At 32.8% G+C, this 18,575-nt stretch overlaps 1 protein-coding gene across 1 annotated transcript in view; it reads left to right on the plus strand.

The window, feature by feature from the left end:
* Nucleotides 1-11,622, plus strand: part of LOC108904652 (transmembrane and TPR repeat-containing protein CG4050-like) — a 168,852-nt gene extending 157,230 nt beyond the window's left edge. The window contains exon 10 of the mRNA XM_018707286.1: nucleotides 9,985-11,622. Within this exon, the coding sequence (XP_018562802.1) occupies nucleotides 9,985-10,485 (501 nt within the window). The 3' untranslated portion in view covers nucleotides 10,486-11,622. The remainder of the gene's footprint in view (nucleotides 1-9,984) is intronic.
* Nucleotides 11,623-18,575: the final 6,953 nt, after the last annotated feature.

The following is an 18,575-nucleotide window of genomic DNA, read 5'->3' on the forward strand; positions in this document are numbered from 1 at the left end:
GTTAAAACAAAGTTTCCCAACTAGCCTCGAGTTGATTTTTTGATATTTTATTTATAACAGATTTCCGAACACTATTCCGCAGAGACACTTCTAATAGTTTTTTTTTTCCGAAACAAGCTCTTTCATGTCTATAATGACTGGGCTAATAAACTTAAATTAAAAACTTCACTTGAAAAAATTGTTGTTTAGAGTTTTCGCTTGCGTCCACTAAATTTCATTATTGCATAAATCTACTTTCTTACATAATTCTATATAGGCTGTTTACGAGTTCCTTAAAACATAACATTAGTACTCAATGAAGTAAGCAAATATTTCTAGTAAAATGGTCTTGAAATCTCGATGATAACGAAAATAGAAAGTAACTTTTTCGAAAATGGTTTCCTCGTTTCAGTGAAGAATCGCTCAGCCCTTACAAAAAAGCAACTTTCCAAGCAAAAACTTGGTCCATCAGCGTAAGTTGATGTTATGCATCTGTCGCCTTGAGGTTGTAATTCAAATAAAAAAAACCAGGAAGACAACAGCGAGTTATTTTGCATGACAACGTCTACTCTTCTAACGTAATAAAAGCGCTTCTTCTGAAGATCAGTTTGGAGGTTATTCACCGTATTCTCCTGATTTTGCTTCATGAAATTTCCTGTAGTGACTTCGTCTCATTTTCATGCCACAAGATTTTCTCAGGTGCGGAATAGAAAAACTGCCAGATCATTGAGAGGCAATCGTAAACCATGAGGGAGAATATATCCTTAATTAGAATTTGTTTATTAGTTTATGAATTTTGTTTATTAACAAAAAATACACATTGAATTTAACAAAAACGATACTTATGCCACAGCCCAATATTTTCAGTAAATCCATCAGAATTAATTTATATTGTATCGGATATACATCATCCATTACATAAATTTATGCGTAATTTCCTATTCATCTATTCGCCTGTTTAGCACAGTTATTTTTCTTTCAACGGAGTAAAGGCATAAATAAAGGACACTTGTCTGTCTGGTAGTTTTAATAAACGAATAATTGATATTAAAATGAGAGATTAATGCAGCTTTTATATACGCAAATCAGCCTAATTGCGAATAAATTGTTAAGCTTCTTATAAATAGCCAAAGCCTTCAAGGATAATGAATGACTTGCTGTTTTGGAGGAGATAAATGAGTAGTGATATATCAAGTTGGTATTTTCCTGTATTTTATTTTTCCGTTTAGAACGTCATTGCTTGCTTTTTAGGAGCAGTGCTATTTTAATACTCGTAATATCTTTCGTAGTACTTCTGAAATGTGTTAGACACTGAATAGACATTTCCACAACATTTATATAAATTGGTAATTTTCCTAATTAATTTATCTCACTATACATCAAGCTATTGCTGTCGACAGAGATAATTTCGAGATGTTGCCAACATTGCTGTACGCACAAATATTTTTCGGGCGTGAATATTATTTTTCCTTCCGCGATGCCTGGCTACTAACTGATAAATTGTTCTTCGGATGACCGTTATAGGAAGAATATTCATTTTTTTAGCGCCAGTACGTTTCAAAAATTTTATTCCTTTGCAAGTAATGCAGGTTCAAATAACGAATTCAACGAAACTATATACAAATATTTTTCGGGCGTGAATATTATTTTTCCTTCCGCGATGCCTGGCTACTAACTGATAAATTGTTCTTCGGATGACCGTTATAGGAAGAATATTCATTTTTTTAGCGCCAGTACGTTTCAAAAATTTTATTCCTTTGCAAGTAATGCAGGTTCAAATAACGAATTCAACGAAACTGACAATGAGAAATCCGTATTTCGACTTTATACAAATATGCTTTATATAAAAGAAAATACTTCCAGCTACTATGGAATGATTTTTAAAGCTGGGTTCCTATTTGCGGAACTTATCACTATTAACTAACGACGTGGACGTAGTAGTTTTTTATTCCCTTTGGGGTGCTTATTTTTGGTGAAATGAAGATTTTTATGATCAGCTGAAGAAATTTTAAATTTAGTCTTCAAACAACCTTGAAGTCAGGTCAAGGTCATTTTCAAGGTCATGTCAAGATAGCCTCCTTTTTACCCTACAACTTTTGTATGAAACATTTTTTTAAAAGAAGTGATTCCAACAAGGTATTGCGTTGTCTCAAGATTCTTGCTTTTTTATTTTTTATGGCCAAAATATGGATTAAATCTAAAAAATAATAATAAAAAGTTGTTTTTTTTTTTCATTTTTAATCGAAATCCGTAGTAAAATATGGATGATTCCATTAAAAAAATCAACTTCCGGTCTAAGACACCACTTCCGGTCGAGGCCGGAAGTCGTAATATGGACCTTTCAATAGCCCCCTCGGTGCCCTACAATTTTTGTCTGAAACTTTTTCGAAATAATCGTGTCCAGCCGAGATATTATTTTGTCTCAAGATAAACGCTCTACCCGGTATATTCTACCGCTGCTTAAAACATATGTGTATGTGCGTATTTAAGTTTGCGCCAGTATTTTTGAAACACATAAGCGAAGCACAACTAGGTCATCCAGTAAATCTCTACAGATGGATTTAAAATAAGATTGAGATGTGATAAAAGTTAGAAAGAAAGTAGAACTTCAGTTGACTTTATTGACACCAAAGTTTATTGGTTTGCTTCACAGTTTTCTAGCCTCCTTCTTTTTCATATTACACTTTCCGTTGGGCGTAAAAAGATCACAAAGGAAAGATCCAGAGGCGTCTCATGTTATATTTAGTTGGTATCGATTATAAAGTAATACTGATAAAAAATAATATTTAGCATCACAGTTAATCAGAAATTTGAACATTTTCAGTGCAGCTCACCCAAATTGTTCTAAAACTATGCACCTTGTCAAAATGAGTACAGTCTATCTAAACCTCTTTAAATGACTTTTCCATTGTCATCATCCATAGGTGGGTTGCTATTTTTTTGAGAAGTTTGCAAATAAAAAGTATGTGGTAAATATATGAATATAGATTTTCTTTGTTTTAATAGACTTCTAAACAAATTATTCTTTTACTTGCCAAAAACCTCTGCAAGAAACAGCATCTCACATACCGAGTCAACAAAATTACAGCGGTTTATACTTGGCAGATTATTTTCTCAGAATTTACTAATGTAATCTAGTATTGTTATAGTGTGTCTAATTTTGTCAGAGTGTCTGTGGATGTCAAAGAAAAATAATAGTAATAGTATTTATTTTTTTCCACCTAAAACAAGCGTAATTTCTAACAATATTTTTGCATAGTCCAACCACTATAATCAGGAATTATCATATTCCATACTGGTTGAATTTCTACTTCACTAATTAATTTTTAACATTGATTTTACAGTCATCATTAGTATTACCAATTATTACATATTACACAAGTAATTTCAAAAACCGCCTTAAAATCAGCTAAGTGACCGAGTATATCTGATGGTTTGAAAACAAACAAATCTGTTATGAGATATAGTGAAGCAGTAAAACAGTCAGTAGCGCAAATGTGTTTACACATTTTTAAAAAAACACTGGGGTTACCAAACAATGGTGTGTGTTTTGTCTAATCTAAGTCTCACAATCAGTAAACAACTACCGATCCGACAGTCGTCGCGACTGCCAAAACGGTGAAAATCGCTCTGTATGTCACCGCCTTTCATCAATCAAAACAACCGTTAAGAATAGGGTGAACGCGAACAACCTCCGCGGTCGAAATTATAGAGAGTGATTCATCGCTATCTCTTGGACTAGTAAGGAGGATGAGGCGTGCGGGGATCGAAAATCCATAGACGTGTATACGTAAAAGGCAACAAGATGTAGAAGATATGGAAAAAATATAATAAAACATAACATCTATTATTTTTAGAGGTTTTATCGAGAAAACTTCAAAAATATTTTAGTGCCCTCTTGAGCATCGATAACCCACCACCACCCGTCTTACGCCGCCGCAAAATATTGTAATGTTTACTATTAATATATTTATTTAAGTAGGTACTTACATATTTTATAATAATTATCTCACTGTCACAATTTCACTTCACTGCCACATAATCACTTCACTATTAATATATTTAAATACTCACATATTTTATAATAATTATCTCAGGAATATTATCACTGTCACACTTTCACTTCACTGCCACATAATCACTTCACTATTAATATATTTAAATACTTACATATCACATTATTCACATTATATATTTCACATATCACTGTTGCTATCACTATCACTAGAATCATCTTCACCCAAATGAATAATGACTGGTTCTATGAACACTTCTACCGTTGTATCAAGATCCCACATACGTTGTTCCTCTTTCTGTGCATGTCCAATACACTTACACCATGTTTCAGCAGTGACGTGATTAATAGCATCCTGTAATAATAATTTCACGTCGTTTATTTTAAAGGTGGTGTTTTTTCGTGCGATTTCATTCTTTATTTGTGCCCAAACCAACTCAATTGGGTTTAATTCACAGTGGTATGGCGGTAAACGGAGTACACGAATTCCTCGATCTTTGGCCATCTCATCCACTACATACTTAATGTATTGACCTTTTTCTCTTTGGACAATTTTTAATAATTGTACTTTTAGCATGGTTTCTGTATATTCAATATTTTTCGATTGTAACCAGTCCATAATATTTCCTTTTCTCCATGCTGATGTCGGTAACATTTCAACTCTTCTACTATGATAAGGTGCGTTATCCATCACAACAACTGCTCCTGGCTCCAGATATGATAAAACATATTCAAACCATTTTTCAAACACGTCGCTGTTCATATCTTCATGATAATCTCCCGTTTTTCGTGACTCAAATACATGCAAACCATTTTCTAAAAATCCCGTATCGCTTCCAATATGTGTTATAATCAATCTTCGTCCTTTTCCAGAAGGTGCCTTTAATCCAGTAGAAAATCCATCTAAAAATGCTTGTCTCTTACTCTTAACATTACCATCCTGCCAAACTTTTGATACAGTATGACCTTCGTTTACCCATGTTTCATCCATGTAATATATCTTCTTACCAGATGCACGAAGTTCTCTTATTTTTTCTAAGTATTCTCTTCGCCATACCACAATTTCGTCTTTTTCAACGAGCATACTATTCCGATTCCGTTTCAAATATCGAAAATTCATGTCACGCATTATTCTTCTAAGAACCTTATCAGAGAAATTAGGAATATCCTCATCTTCAGCTATTGCAGCTTGAATTTTCTTTATCGTTGGTATTTCATTTCTAAAGAAAAATCCATGAATTTTCCTACGTATGGAGTATTTCACGTCAACGTCGACTTCTATTTTCTTCCTCCCTCGTGTTTCCACTTTTTTCTTCTTTGGATTCACTTCTACACTATTTTTTATGGCACGATAAACAGTAGCAACGGATACTTTTGTCAACGAACTACACATATCAACAGCTTCACTTACACTTGTATTAGAATTTCGCGACCGAATTCCTTTATACACGTTTTTTACCATTATTAATTCCGCATCGCATAGGTTAGGGCGTTTATGAGCAACAGACCGTTTGCTACAACCGGCACTTTGATCCATTTTAATTATTATTCCTACGTTTTAAAACGTCCCGATTGTATTTTTTTAATTTATAAATTTACTATAGTCACGGAATATGCAAACCCTCGCGCGCGCTTATAGTTTGACGTTTCTAACTACGGCTAACTCGAATTCTACGTATGTCCGTTTACACCCACTAAAAATAGCATTTCCCTATCTGTAATAAGTGCGATAGACAGAGATAGGAAATAAATCGCGTTCAGTGTAACTCAGTCTATGACTGTTATAGATCCTATCGATGTGCGGTACATCATTTAACATAAGCAAATAATATTGAACCGTTATAAAAATCATTTTAAGTTTTATACATTTTACGGTAATAGTGTTTCTATATTATGTATGAATCACTCTCTATAATTTCTACCGCGGAGTATACACCGAAGTTATGTCTCATTATATGTGTTTCGCCTCTATAAACAAGTGCGTGAGATTGAAGTTGATACCAATGCCAACTGGTGAAATTTAAATTGGTCATATTTTGATAATTAAGAATAGGACCCATAAAATTTTGAAGGGAACGATTTCTAAGCATACAAAGAAAAAAATATTTGATTAGGCTTTGCTGACACTGCATGAAGTCTCCAAATCGGTGGCGAGCCTATGGGTTCGGACAGCGACGACAGCTATCTACATGAAACGTGTTCCACGAAGTAGTAATTTGAGTTTGGGAGAGGAAAAAGTCAGCAGTTGCCGTATCCGCCGAATACTATGACTGCTCGATGACATTCGTTGAGTTTTTGGTTAAAAAAATTCATTCATAATTATCGCTTTTTGTGATGGTGCATTATCATGGTGCAAAATCCAGGAATTGTCCTTCCATAAATCTGGTCTTTTGGAGCGGATACTCTCGCATAACTAACAGATGACTTTGATGACTGTTTCTCCATTTTTTGTGGACAACACCACCATAGTCATAGAAAACAGACAACGTAACTTTCATTATTGATTGACTTTGACGTTTTTTTGTTTGGTTTCGGCTCATTAGAAAAGCGCCATTCCGGAGCTTATTCGTTTGCATGTTATGATGCTTTGCCTGATTGTAGACTCTGAATTAGCTAGTTCAGCAATATGTTTGCAATGCTCTTTTTGAAGGAAATTCAACCCTTTTGGAATCAGCAATGTAGTGACGTTTTTCATTACCAAAATATCATCTAAAATGGTGTTAACTGATTCGTGAGATATGTTTAGTTAGTATATCTCACTCTTTCAAACTATCATAACACTTTGTAAGCACCATTTCCTCCACTTTATCAATGTTTCCTTCAGTTGAAAATGACGACCAGAGCGTGGCAAATCATCAACCACTTCTTGACCATATTTGATTGCTTTATACCATTCGTATGCTTGAGTTTAAAACTGAATTACCATACATCTTCTTCAACATTTTCAATGATTCAGCTCAAACTATTCCGTTGATCGCATAAAATTTTAGGCGAACTCTTTGATCCATAGTAAAAATCGCGGAAAACACTGTAGGTGAACTTATAAAATTACGACATACTACTTGACACATAGCGCTCAAACTTCGCTTCAGAGTAGATTACAGTGCTACCAACTTTCCATCGAAAAATACATTTAAATCTACTTTACGCGGAATTTTTAAATGATAAATTCCGGATACTTTTTTCACAGAATGTATATAACGACACAACGCAAAAAAACTATTTTAGGTACTTTAAATTAATACAATTAAAGAAATGGGATATTTGAATACTGGATATTTCAATTAGATATTCTAATATTATGATTGCTGACAGACCACCTTTTCTTCTCATGTTTTCTCAGTCTCAATAATTTGTAAATTAAATACTACATGTTTTTGTGTTTTAATCTGACTTTGATATAGTGTCATCAATTTTTTTATATTCTTGCTATAACTTGATGCCTTAAATTTGTAATTTTAGTTTAGAAATGGCGATGATAAATGTGTTACACAACAAAATATAACTCTGGCACCTTGAAGAAACCTTTTTAATGTCGCTGTGTTTTGAGGGTGAGAATTGGGTCAGCCAGCTGTATTGTAAAACTTTATAAATTAAAGTTGGACGAAAGCTAGATACAATTTATCAGACGTTTTCAGAGAATTGAATTTACTTTCAGATATAAGTCAACTTAGAAAGAATATTTAGCAACTTTTTTTAACCACTCATTAAAATTTCTAATTTGTACAGGGTATCTACAAACTTGTAATCTATTTGCCAAAGATAACTCTATCTTTTTATATCAAATTATATAAAGAAAGAGTCTAAATACTGTTTTTATTTAACAAGAACTGGTAAACCATTTCATAGAAAACATATTGTTCAGTATTCTGGCAACTGGAAAGATTTCTGTTATTCTTTATCCATTAAACGCGCACATTCGTTTTCGTTATCCTTTATGTTATATTATTTTTAATTACAAAGTATAGATTTGATAATTTTATATCTTAGCTGTGATAAGTATAAATGTAGGTGACATTAGAATTAATACTGAACATTTGTTTATAAATCAGATGCAAACGTTATATTTATTATTTATGCAAAGGATATAAGAACAAAATATACTAACCTCAAAAAGTTTTTTTGCCATCTAAATAATTAATATAATGTCCAAAACGATAAAAACTATGGAAATTGAGAAATTAAGAAATAATTGTCTTTGAAAATAAAACCTGTTTGTGAAAAATACCATTTTTCCTCATAATCTGTCATAACTTTCCTTATCTACGCCACTGATTTTAATTGGAACCTAATTTTTCACGTTGATTGCAGTTTTATTAGTACAGAAAATTTTGTTCCATGTGTTTAGAAGATATTTAGAGATACGTTTGAACTTGAACACCCAATATCTCAAAACTGAGGACTAGAAACGCACATGTTTATATAAAGTGGTTCCAAGGTAATGCGCTAAAATGTATGCGTAGTTTTCCGAAGCAAAAATAATGCAATTTAACTTAACTTACCTTAGTCCAAAAGTTGATAGGTAAGAAAACACAGGGTGTTAAATGTAAAATATTATTTTGGTTTTTTTTTCATTTATTTCTTAATAAATGCAAATATCGACACAAAATTTTGGGGTTCTTTGGATTGAAATTTTTTCACAATTTGATTATAGTTCATAGAGGGCGCCAGCTGCCGTAGATTGAATGTGTTGAAAACGACATAACTTTTTTGTACTGTATCTCGTCTTTGGTATCAAATTCTTATTTTTCAATTTTTTTACACAAAAACGGCATACTTTATGAAAGTAGATGTCTCACTCCGTTTTCGAGATATTTGGCTTTGAAACTTCCAAAGCTAATATTTGAAATAATTAAAATAATTTAGAAATGTTAAAAACAAGGGTTTATTTACAATTAAAAATTGTAATGAACAGTAAAATAATAAACATTAGTAAAAAATATGCCTTTTTGACAATAATTACTCAAAATGTCCACCTCTAACTTCAGAACATTTATCAACACGTTTATTAAAAGATTGTGTGAATATGTCAATTATTTAATTTTCGTCTAAACTTAAGAAACTTCACCGCTAAAATAATAATAGGTAGGTACTTCATTGTAATTTAATTCAACAGTATTGGATGTTTAAAAGTCAAATATCTCGAAAACGTTCCGAGACAGCTAGTTTCATAAAGTCTACCTTTTTTGTGTAAAAAAAGTTGGAAAATAAGGATTTTATACCAAAGATGAGCTACTTTAAAATATAAGAAAGTTAAGTCGTTTTTAACACATTCAATCTACTGCAGCTAGCGCCCTCTACGAACTTTAACCAAAATGTGAACACATTTCAATTCCTCTACTTAAAGAACCTCAAAATTTTGTGAGGATATTTGCATTTGTTAAGAAATAAATGAAAAAAAACTTTATATTTTACATTTAACACCCTGTATCTCTTTAACTATCAACTTTTGGACTAAGGTAAGTTCGGCTAAATCACAACACTTTTGCTTCGAGAATCATGAATTTCGGCCTATTATCTCGGGAACACCCTGTGTAAGAGAATTTTCTTAAATTTAAACAATGAAATAAAAAATATATTATGTTCGTGGCGATACAGGGTTTGCCTTCATATAACTGCAAAATAGCAAGTCCTTCTCTCCCAGCAGACATTGATCGGCAGTGACCATTCGTACATGTATTATAGCATTATTATTATTATATCTCACATAAACTCACTCCATATCTGTAGTTAAGACATTAAAATAGCTAAATCATTTGTCAGTTGTCATACCTATAGCGTACTGATCAGAACTAATAAGTCTGAAACCGATATTTGACTGGTGGTTTGGCTGACGAATGATCCCAAGCCGCTTGAGGCATTAGTCCGCGGAGTAGTTGTTTCTCTCAATATCACTTCTTTCTTACACCCTATTGTACGCACCCTGTAAGTCGAATACTTACTATTTTTTAGACTAACAGACCTATTGTATCTACAACATTTTGTTACAGTGCTACAGACGGATCTTGGAACTAGATCCAGGCAACATCCAAGGGCTTCACAACCTGTGCGTGGTGCACGTGGAGAGGGGCAAACTTCTAGATGCCCAGTCCTGCCTCCAGGAGGCCCACAGACTAGCCCCAGAAGAAGACTACGTCCTGAGGCACTTGCAAATCGTCCAAAATCGCATCGCAAAGTTGCACCTAAATCCGAAAGACGGGGCAGAGTCAGAAACAAACCCCAGAGAAAAGAGCAAAGTAGTGTCCAACAAGAGTATAGATGAAAGGGAGAAAAAGACAAAGCCAGTCGTTTCTGGAGATTCAGAAGAACAGAGGTATAGTAGTAGGGTGGTAAATACAGAGCCTATGTTCGTGAAAAATGTTGACAATATTGATTACGTTGATTATTCAGTAAGAGATGTTAGTTACTCTGACAGCACTGATTATAATACTAGTAAATGGAGTGAGACTGCAGCAGAAGATATGGACGATCCTTCTTCTGGCATGTCTTAGTGATGACATTAATACCATTAAGGATTCTTCAGATATTTTAACTACTATATTAACTGAAAAAAAGCCGTATAAATTGAAAACTTCGTATCTAAGGACTTTTTATACGAGCCATTAGGTGTAGTGTTCATTCTGTGATACTCAGAATAATCGTTTTAAACTATATTTTGATCCTACTATAAATTATAAAATCTACTTTTAACTTTTATATACACAGCATGCGTAAGAACTACCCAAATGTGACTTAAGGTTCACAATCATTTTATTTAATACTAGAGGTAAACAATGTTGTTATATTGTGATTTAAATATTATAATTACCTGTAATCAAGCCGAAGCAAAAATGACCACATTTAAAGTCGTTAAAGCGATTGTTTTAGGCTAAGTCTTCCTTGAAAGTGTCAAAAATATTGTACATAGTAACTTTAGTAAGACTCGACCCGATGCAGACGAAATTTTCGGAAAGAAAGGGAATATATTTTTTGTGAGATTTGCTATGTCAAATTAAACCTATTACAATGTAAAGTGAAGTGAAGAATTTTGATAGTTAAATTATTTTTGGTATAAGCCACAGAAGTAGAAGAAGCTCTGATTTTCCAAAATGTTAGGCATTGTGCAATTCGCATATCTTACAGAGCATAAAAGTGTACCTTGTATGATTCTTCTTTTATATAGCATATAGAAAGTACCTACGTCATAAATCAGTGACCAAAACCATGCTTCTGATTCTTTTGTCATACTTTATTGTATGTTATATTTAACAGTGACATTTTGGGTGGTAGTTGCAGAATAGTGGTTACCCACGATATCATTAGTTCAAACTTATTACTTAACCAATTTTTTAATTATCTTAGCAGTGAGAACAGTTAGAATTAATAGATATTAATAATACCAAAGCTTTTAATGTGATTTTGTTGACAAAATTTCTAATAAGGAAACTATTATTCAGTGCAGCTGTCTATATTAAGGCATCTAAAAATAAAAACACAAGGATTTTTTCAACTTTTCACCTCGTTTTTCGCAGTAAAGGATCATGAAGAACATATAAACATCAGAAAACGTAGTACGTAAAAGGCGTGCAAAATCCAGGAAACGTAAGATAAACAAACGAATTAAAATTATGCTCAGATTTTCTAAAATGCTTAAGGGCCCCATATTCTTTAAATAGTGTTTTCCGCAAAGACAAATAATTTCAAACATTTAATAACTGAATAATCTAAAGCTTATCAAATAATAGGAATGTTATGTCATGCCACCTGAGTATTTTCAAAGACGCCGCAGTGAAACGAATAAACAGGTGCAAAAAACGTTCAAACCATCAAGGTTTTAGGTACTGAAATCTACGAAAATACTAACTTTTTTAGACATAACTCCACATGTAAATATTCTTATAACATTTACTTGCTTAGTCCTACATATAAAATTGTTTACTTTTATTTATAAGTACGTGAAAATAATTATTAAAATGTGGGGTTAGGATAACAGAAAACGCATGTTTTACAAACGATTTTTTTTAGTTATTATTTTATTTGGGTAAATTTAAATGGTAACAATGAATAAACAATATTTTTGTGCTTACTTTTGTTCTACACGTTTTACTTTTCAAGATTTCAGTACCTAAAAATGCCAGAAATTTCACCATTTCTCGGCCAGAGATATGGCCACCTTAAGGGTCTTGTAGCATTACTTCTCAGTACTTATATGCAACTAGGGAAATACAATTATTTTGAAAACTGTAAGTCTAAGTAAGTACCTTTTCGTTATTGACGTAAATTCTTATTGGAAGCGTGTGCTATAAGTTTTTTTACGGAGGGAAAAATGTGATAAATACATTCAAATAGATATGCCCTCAAGAGTGTTTTTCAATTCTGTAAAATTACAAAAGGATTGCATTGGGCTATTAATAGTGAGCAAACGTACGAAAATATTAATCAATCCCAATTGTTAAAATGGTACTAAAAAACTAATGAAAACATTTCATTGTTAATTCAAAAGTGAGGCAAAAAATCAAATTTTGAGCATCATCACTGATTCATGTACTTTTAATATGATATATTAAATAATACAATTAATGTATAGGGCGAATTTTTTGACAAAATTCTTCGCGATACGATTCTGGCATTTTGAAATTCTGACTTCAATTAATTGTTTGTTTTGATTGGTAGGTATATATTACAAATTAATTCTTGCAAATGAACCAGAATCTATAAACAATATAGTTTTATCTATAGATTTCTCTGTATACCTACAAATTTTAAAACAGAACTTGTTTGAGTGGTCATTTCTCGCCTGTCCAGATTAACACACGTACATTACAGTATGTATAATTGGCCACAGAACACAATTTCTATCTAAAATGAAAAGTTATGAACAGTACTGACAATCTTCTATATAGCTTCGTGGAGAATTTTTATCGATACCATTATAGTACTAACAATGGAGTTATGCTATGTATTTACTGGCAGGAGTAACATAATTATTATCGATTTTAAAGTCCTAGCAAATTCAAATTAAATGCTTTGCAGTAACTTTATAATTATCCTGAACACTACGGAACAGTATTAACTGAACAAAGTAAACATCTCTAAGAATACAAATTTAATACGACAATGTGAATAAACAGGTATACCGATTAATATCTGATACTTAATCAAAATATTTAGGGATAATCAGAAACTTTAGAAAATATCTGAAAATATAAGCATTTAGGAAATGGTTTTGTTTTGTTAAGTATTTTATAAAACTGTACACTTATGGCTTGCAAAAATAAAATTAAGGTGAAAAATCAGCTGCAGCAAATTGGTTCCTTTAAGGTACGATAGTGGCCTGTGAATCTGGTTCCACCAGTTACAGACTTCCGCCTGAACTAGGCATCTTCGACCTGTCCTTGTTGTTCTCGGGCAAGGCTATGTAAGGGCGGATCTGGTAGTAGAATCCTTAGACCCGACCTGTTGTTCATTTCGGCTCTTGTTGTTGCCTCTAAAGCTTCTAAAGCAAAATATTTTGTTATGCTCTAACACTGAGTGGTCATTTTTGGGATTAATTTAATACGTTTTATTCGTCTCTAATGCAGTGTCACGAGTTTTCACTAACTATATAAATTCTTGAATTTTGGGAAAAATTATAAGTTGTATTAATTGTTTTATATTTTTCACATATTCTCATTGATTTTTCTAAAAAATGCCTATTACTCATCATATAATACGGATTTACTGGAAAGGCATTTTATTTTTATTAATTAAGCATTACTTTCTCCAATTCAGAACTATCAAAAAAAATTAGATAATGTTATAATATTAATACCATCTTAATATCTATCAATAATTTGAAAATCCTGATCACTACAGTTCCATTAACCTTTTTGGAAGGAACGTACCGTAATAATTGAAAAATTTTACTATTAAAAAACGCGTGGTCATTTTTGGTTTGGAACCTGTTATTTATATTTGTGATCTACTTGTGATTTTTGAGGCTTAGATTTTGTTTTTCAAGGGTTAAGTTGGTACTTTCGCTTTGGTTGACACGATTTGATTTTGTTTTTATCTCTGTCAGTATTTAGCATATCTGTACTATTTATTAGTAAGAATTATGCTATCCAAGTCCGTTTTGCTGGAAGTTGTAATAAGACCCAGCACAGGTTTTTATTAGAACTTTTGGCAGGTATATGCGGTGTAATATATTATAATAAATGTATTGATGTAAGGCTTTTTAGCCACTAGTTTAGAACAATCCACGTGGCCAAAATGTATTTATAGTTCTCATTAGCACTTATATGTATTTTTTTTTTGGATTTCGGTTCCGCTACCGTGGATTTTAGTTTTTTTGTATTATGTAAAGGTGCCTTGAAAAACTTTAATTAAGGCAGATAATTTTGTAATATAGAATATAAATATTTTTCTATGTTGTCGAACTGTTCATAGATTATAAAAAAATGTAAATCTAATGTGAGAGGTATATTTATCCTATGACTGAGTTTTGTGTTTTTCTTTCCAAATTTTCTAAAAGTTGTTACCCCAAATATACACCTTTTTTAATAAAAAAAAAAACAGTTGTGGTATGAAGAGAAGAGTGTTTTATTTCGTTTTCATTATTATGAGGGGTTTATGAAAAATCGTTTATTTGAAATGAAGCCGTTGTCAACTAATAACAAAATATTTTTTGTCACAGCAGCCTTTAAATATGAATATCTACTAGCCACACTAACTACTACTAACTCAAGATTTCATTTTCCAGTAACAAATCCTCACAAAAAAAATGGGAGGTCCGGAAGACAAGATGGTAGTACCTATACCTTTTTGGGGTCGTTGAATCCGAATACAGGGTTCGTTTGAGTCCATCTGGTCTGCTTTCTCAAGTTCTAAACTCAAAATACTGAAGTTGAGCATTTATGGGTATTAAAACTTGAGTAACAAATCTTCTTTCTTCTTATGACATGATGAAAAATATCTTACGAAACAAGAATAAGCTTGCTAACACAAGATACTCCAAAATTAAAATTCCACAAGATCAACTTGAGTATTTAAAGTCTTTGTAGTCTGAGTTTCAACAAAGAAATGATAATGGGGAGAATTTAACTATTAAATAGGTATATTCGTAATTTGCCCACAATTGTACCAAATGAACAGCCACTAAAAACTAGAGCAGTCGTCACGTATTTGCCAATGCTCAGTTATGTATACAAACATCTATCTCTATCTCTTTTATCTAAATACAGGTTGGCCAAATGAAAACGAAATAGAGCCATTTTCAGGAACTGGGTCAAGATTGTAGAAAAACGCTCAGACCCGTTGATTTTAGATTGAAGAGGGACATTCTTTGCTGGTATTTTTGACTCCGCCACTTTCTCCCCCAAAATATTTAAATGGCATTGGGGGTTGAGTAATATTTCCTTTGAAAACTCTTACAATTCTCCTTACAACAGACTTTAAATTTTATAAATCCGTCCAATACTTTGAAGAAAATTTACATTTTAAAGTTTATATTATGTTTAATTGCTTACTTACTACTTAGTTGATTAAATGTTCAAACTGACGACCGCCCGCTTCCATACAAGAATAAAGATTTTGTTCGAAACGTTCGCGCACATTCCGAAGCATTTCCGAAGTGATTCGACGGCATTCGTCGACGATTCTTTGACGCAAATCTTTCAGCGACACTGGCTGTGTTTTATACATTTTACTTTTTAGCTATCTCCACAAAAAGAAATCAAGGGACGATAAATCCGGTGATCGTGGAGACCACTCAATGCTGCCTCTTCTCTCCAATCCTGTAGAAATCGTTGGTCCAAATACTGACGGACAATTAACGCATAATGCGGAGGATCACCGTCCTGTTGAAAAATCAAATGATCTTCATCAAACTCTGGAACATTTTCCATACTATCAGTAAAGGCAGGGTCAATAGCGTCTTCCAGTAATTGCAAATACATTTGGCCAGTCAAATTACCAGGTAGAAAAAAAGGACCCACCAGCCGGTCACCGAAAATTCCAGCCCATACATTTAATTTTTCCGGTTGCTGTGTATGCACCTCGTGAAAAACTCTTGGGTTTGAATCGGACCAATAGCGGCAATTGTGACGATTTACCGTCCCGTTCAAGAAAAAACTGCATTCATCAGAAAAACAGATGTTAAAAAGGAACTGTGGATCGTTCCCTGCTCGCTCACTCATTATTTCGCAAAATTGCAAACGGCGGTCATAATCATCCTCATGAAGTTCCTGGACTAAATGTATTTTGTATGGATGGAATTTATTCTTCTTCAAAATGGTTTGTATGCTAGTTCGATTGATCCCAGACACAGATGCCAGCTGCCTCGTACTTAATGTAGGATCAAGATGAACTTGTCCCAAAACTGCAACTTCACTAGCTTCATTAACTATAGGTTTTTCAATTTCTCGTTTTTTATTGGCTACGTTCCCTGTCTCTTGAAATTTTTTTACTAACTCTAGAACATACTTCCTCCTGACATGTCGATCTTGATGTTGTTCATTAAATAGCTGAGCTGTTCTATTCACACATTTATTGTTCATAAAGTAAAGCGAAATGATATCTTTCCGCAATGGAATAAACCAGTGTTTAATTTTCAAAAACACAATTAAATAAACTACCAACCAACGCTTCCAAATAATACTAGAAAATAATTTTGAATCCACTAATTTTACGTCCATTGTGTGTATAGCATTCATTTCTGTTTTTTACAATGGTGTATTTTTTTACTAAAGTGATAACAAATCGCCAAAAACCAATGTAACGTAAGAAATACTAAATTTATACCACTGGCGTACTTAACTCCAATAACTGACATTTTTACCGTTACTAATTGTTTGTACATAAGTTTCAATTTTAGAATCAAAATTTTTAATAAGTATTGGGCGGAATTATAAAATTTAAAGTCTGTTGTAAGAGCTTTAAGAAGAAATATTACTCAACCCCCAATGCCATTTAAATATTTTGGGGTGATGCTTACCCTTGCTTGGGGGTGAATGTGGCGGAGTCAAAAATACCAGAAAAGAATGTCCCCCTTTAATATAAAATCGACGGGTCCGGACGTTTTTCTACAATCTTGACGCAGTTCCTGAAAATGGCTCTGTTTCGTTTTTATTTGGCCATCCTGTATAATGATCTTCAGTTATATTCTGACAAATTTTCGCGCCTAGTATTATCTTGCTCACTGAAACTTTGTTGACATCTAATGTACCTGACTCTGCAGTTGATCTGCCTGGTTACTTCTTATTACGCTCCGATCGGACAAATAAAGAAGGCGAAGGAGTATGTGCTATTTTTAACTCCAAACTGTTTAATACCTCTAATATTTATCCACTGAATTGGGAAGTCCCAAATGTGGAGTGTTTACAGCTAAAAATTAAATTAAGCAAATCTGTCTGCTTCCATATCCGCATTATTTATTGTGCTCCTGATCTATCAAAAGATGCCTCTAAACTTCTGTGTGATGTAGTCGAAGAATTAAATTCACGCCTGGTTAACCTTCTTATTAGCAGAGATTTAAGTTTTGCTAATATATCGTAGCCATTGCTCGAACCGTCAAATAGCAATAATGCGGCTGATGATTTTAACATAATATGCTGCTATCTACAGGTTTGATGCAGTATGATACTGAAAATACAAGATTCAGGAACAATCAGACCCCATCTCTCGTTGATCTACTAATTACAAATAATGACGACCTCCTTAACCCTCTTAGCTATTCTCCTCCGTTGGGGAAATCTGATCACATATGCATAGAATTTACAATGGAATTTCTTCACTCCGATAGCCATAACACTGCCAAAACTCAATTATTTCAAGGCCGATTATGTATCAATGAACAACCATTTGTATGATGTAGTTTATGGAAATTGTTAAACAGAAATCTGCAACACAGATCGAATCTGTATTTCCAAGCTTTCAAACAACTGAAATAGAATGCGTTGACTGAAATATTTCAATCAACGTAGAATGTTGGAGGTTTGAGGTTATAGTTTATCTTCAGTTCAGGTAGGTTGCCGCGTTTTGTTTATTAATAAATTTGTTTTGTTTTAGATTAATGTAATAAGGAATTTATTGAATTAGTCATCTGAACTGCCTTACTGTATTTTTATTCTGTTTTTTATTCAAAATGAGTTTACCTGGTAGAACTACACGTAAATGTGCTCCAAATTGCAAAAACACTTACTATATGAATGTAATGCGTCCTATAGAAATAAATGTTTCTCCAAAATTACAAAAGACAGACAATTACTGTGGATAGAATCAGTTCGGAAATTATATAAATCAGACTTTGCTCCGACAAACACAGATCATTATTTTTGTGAAGACCGTTTTGAGTTAAAATGTTTTAAAAGCAGTTATAGGAATAGTCTCAACAGAAATGCTGTGCCGACATTATTTTTAAGATCAACTACAAGTTCACCTATTAATTGTAATAATATTACCTTGGAATCCTCGGATAGTATCCAATATTCAGCAAAACAATTTGTTAACGTAACATTACAGAATTTTCAGAGTACGAGCTGCCAAACTTCAATTTCGGATGATTTTTCACCTCCACTTTTTAAAAACCGAAATACATATATTCAAAATTGTTATTTCCTACAAG

Source organism: Anoplophora glabripennis, unplaced genomic scaffold (assembly GCF_000390285.2).
Source record: "Anoplophora glabripennis isolate ALB-LARVAE unplaced genomic scaffold, Agla_2.0 scaffold102, whole genome shotgun sequence".
In the NCBI taxonomy this organism is placed as follows: Eukaryota; Metazoa; Arthropoda; class Insecta; order Coleoptera; family Cerambycidae; genus Anoplophora; species Anoplophora glabripennis.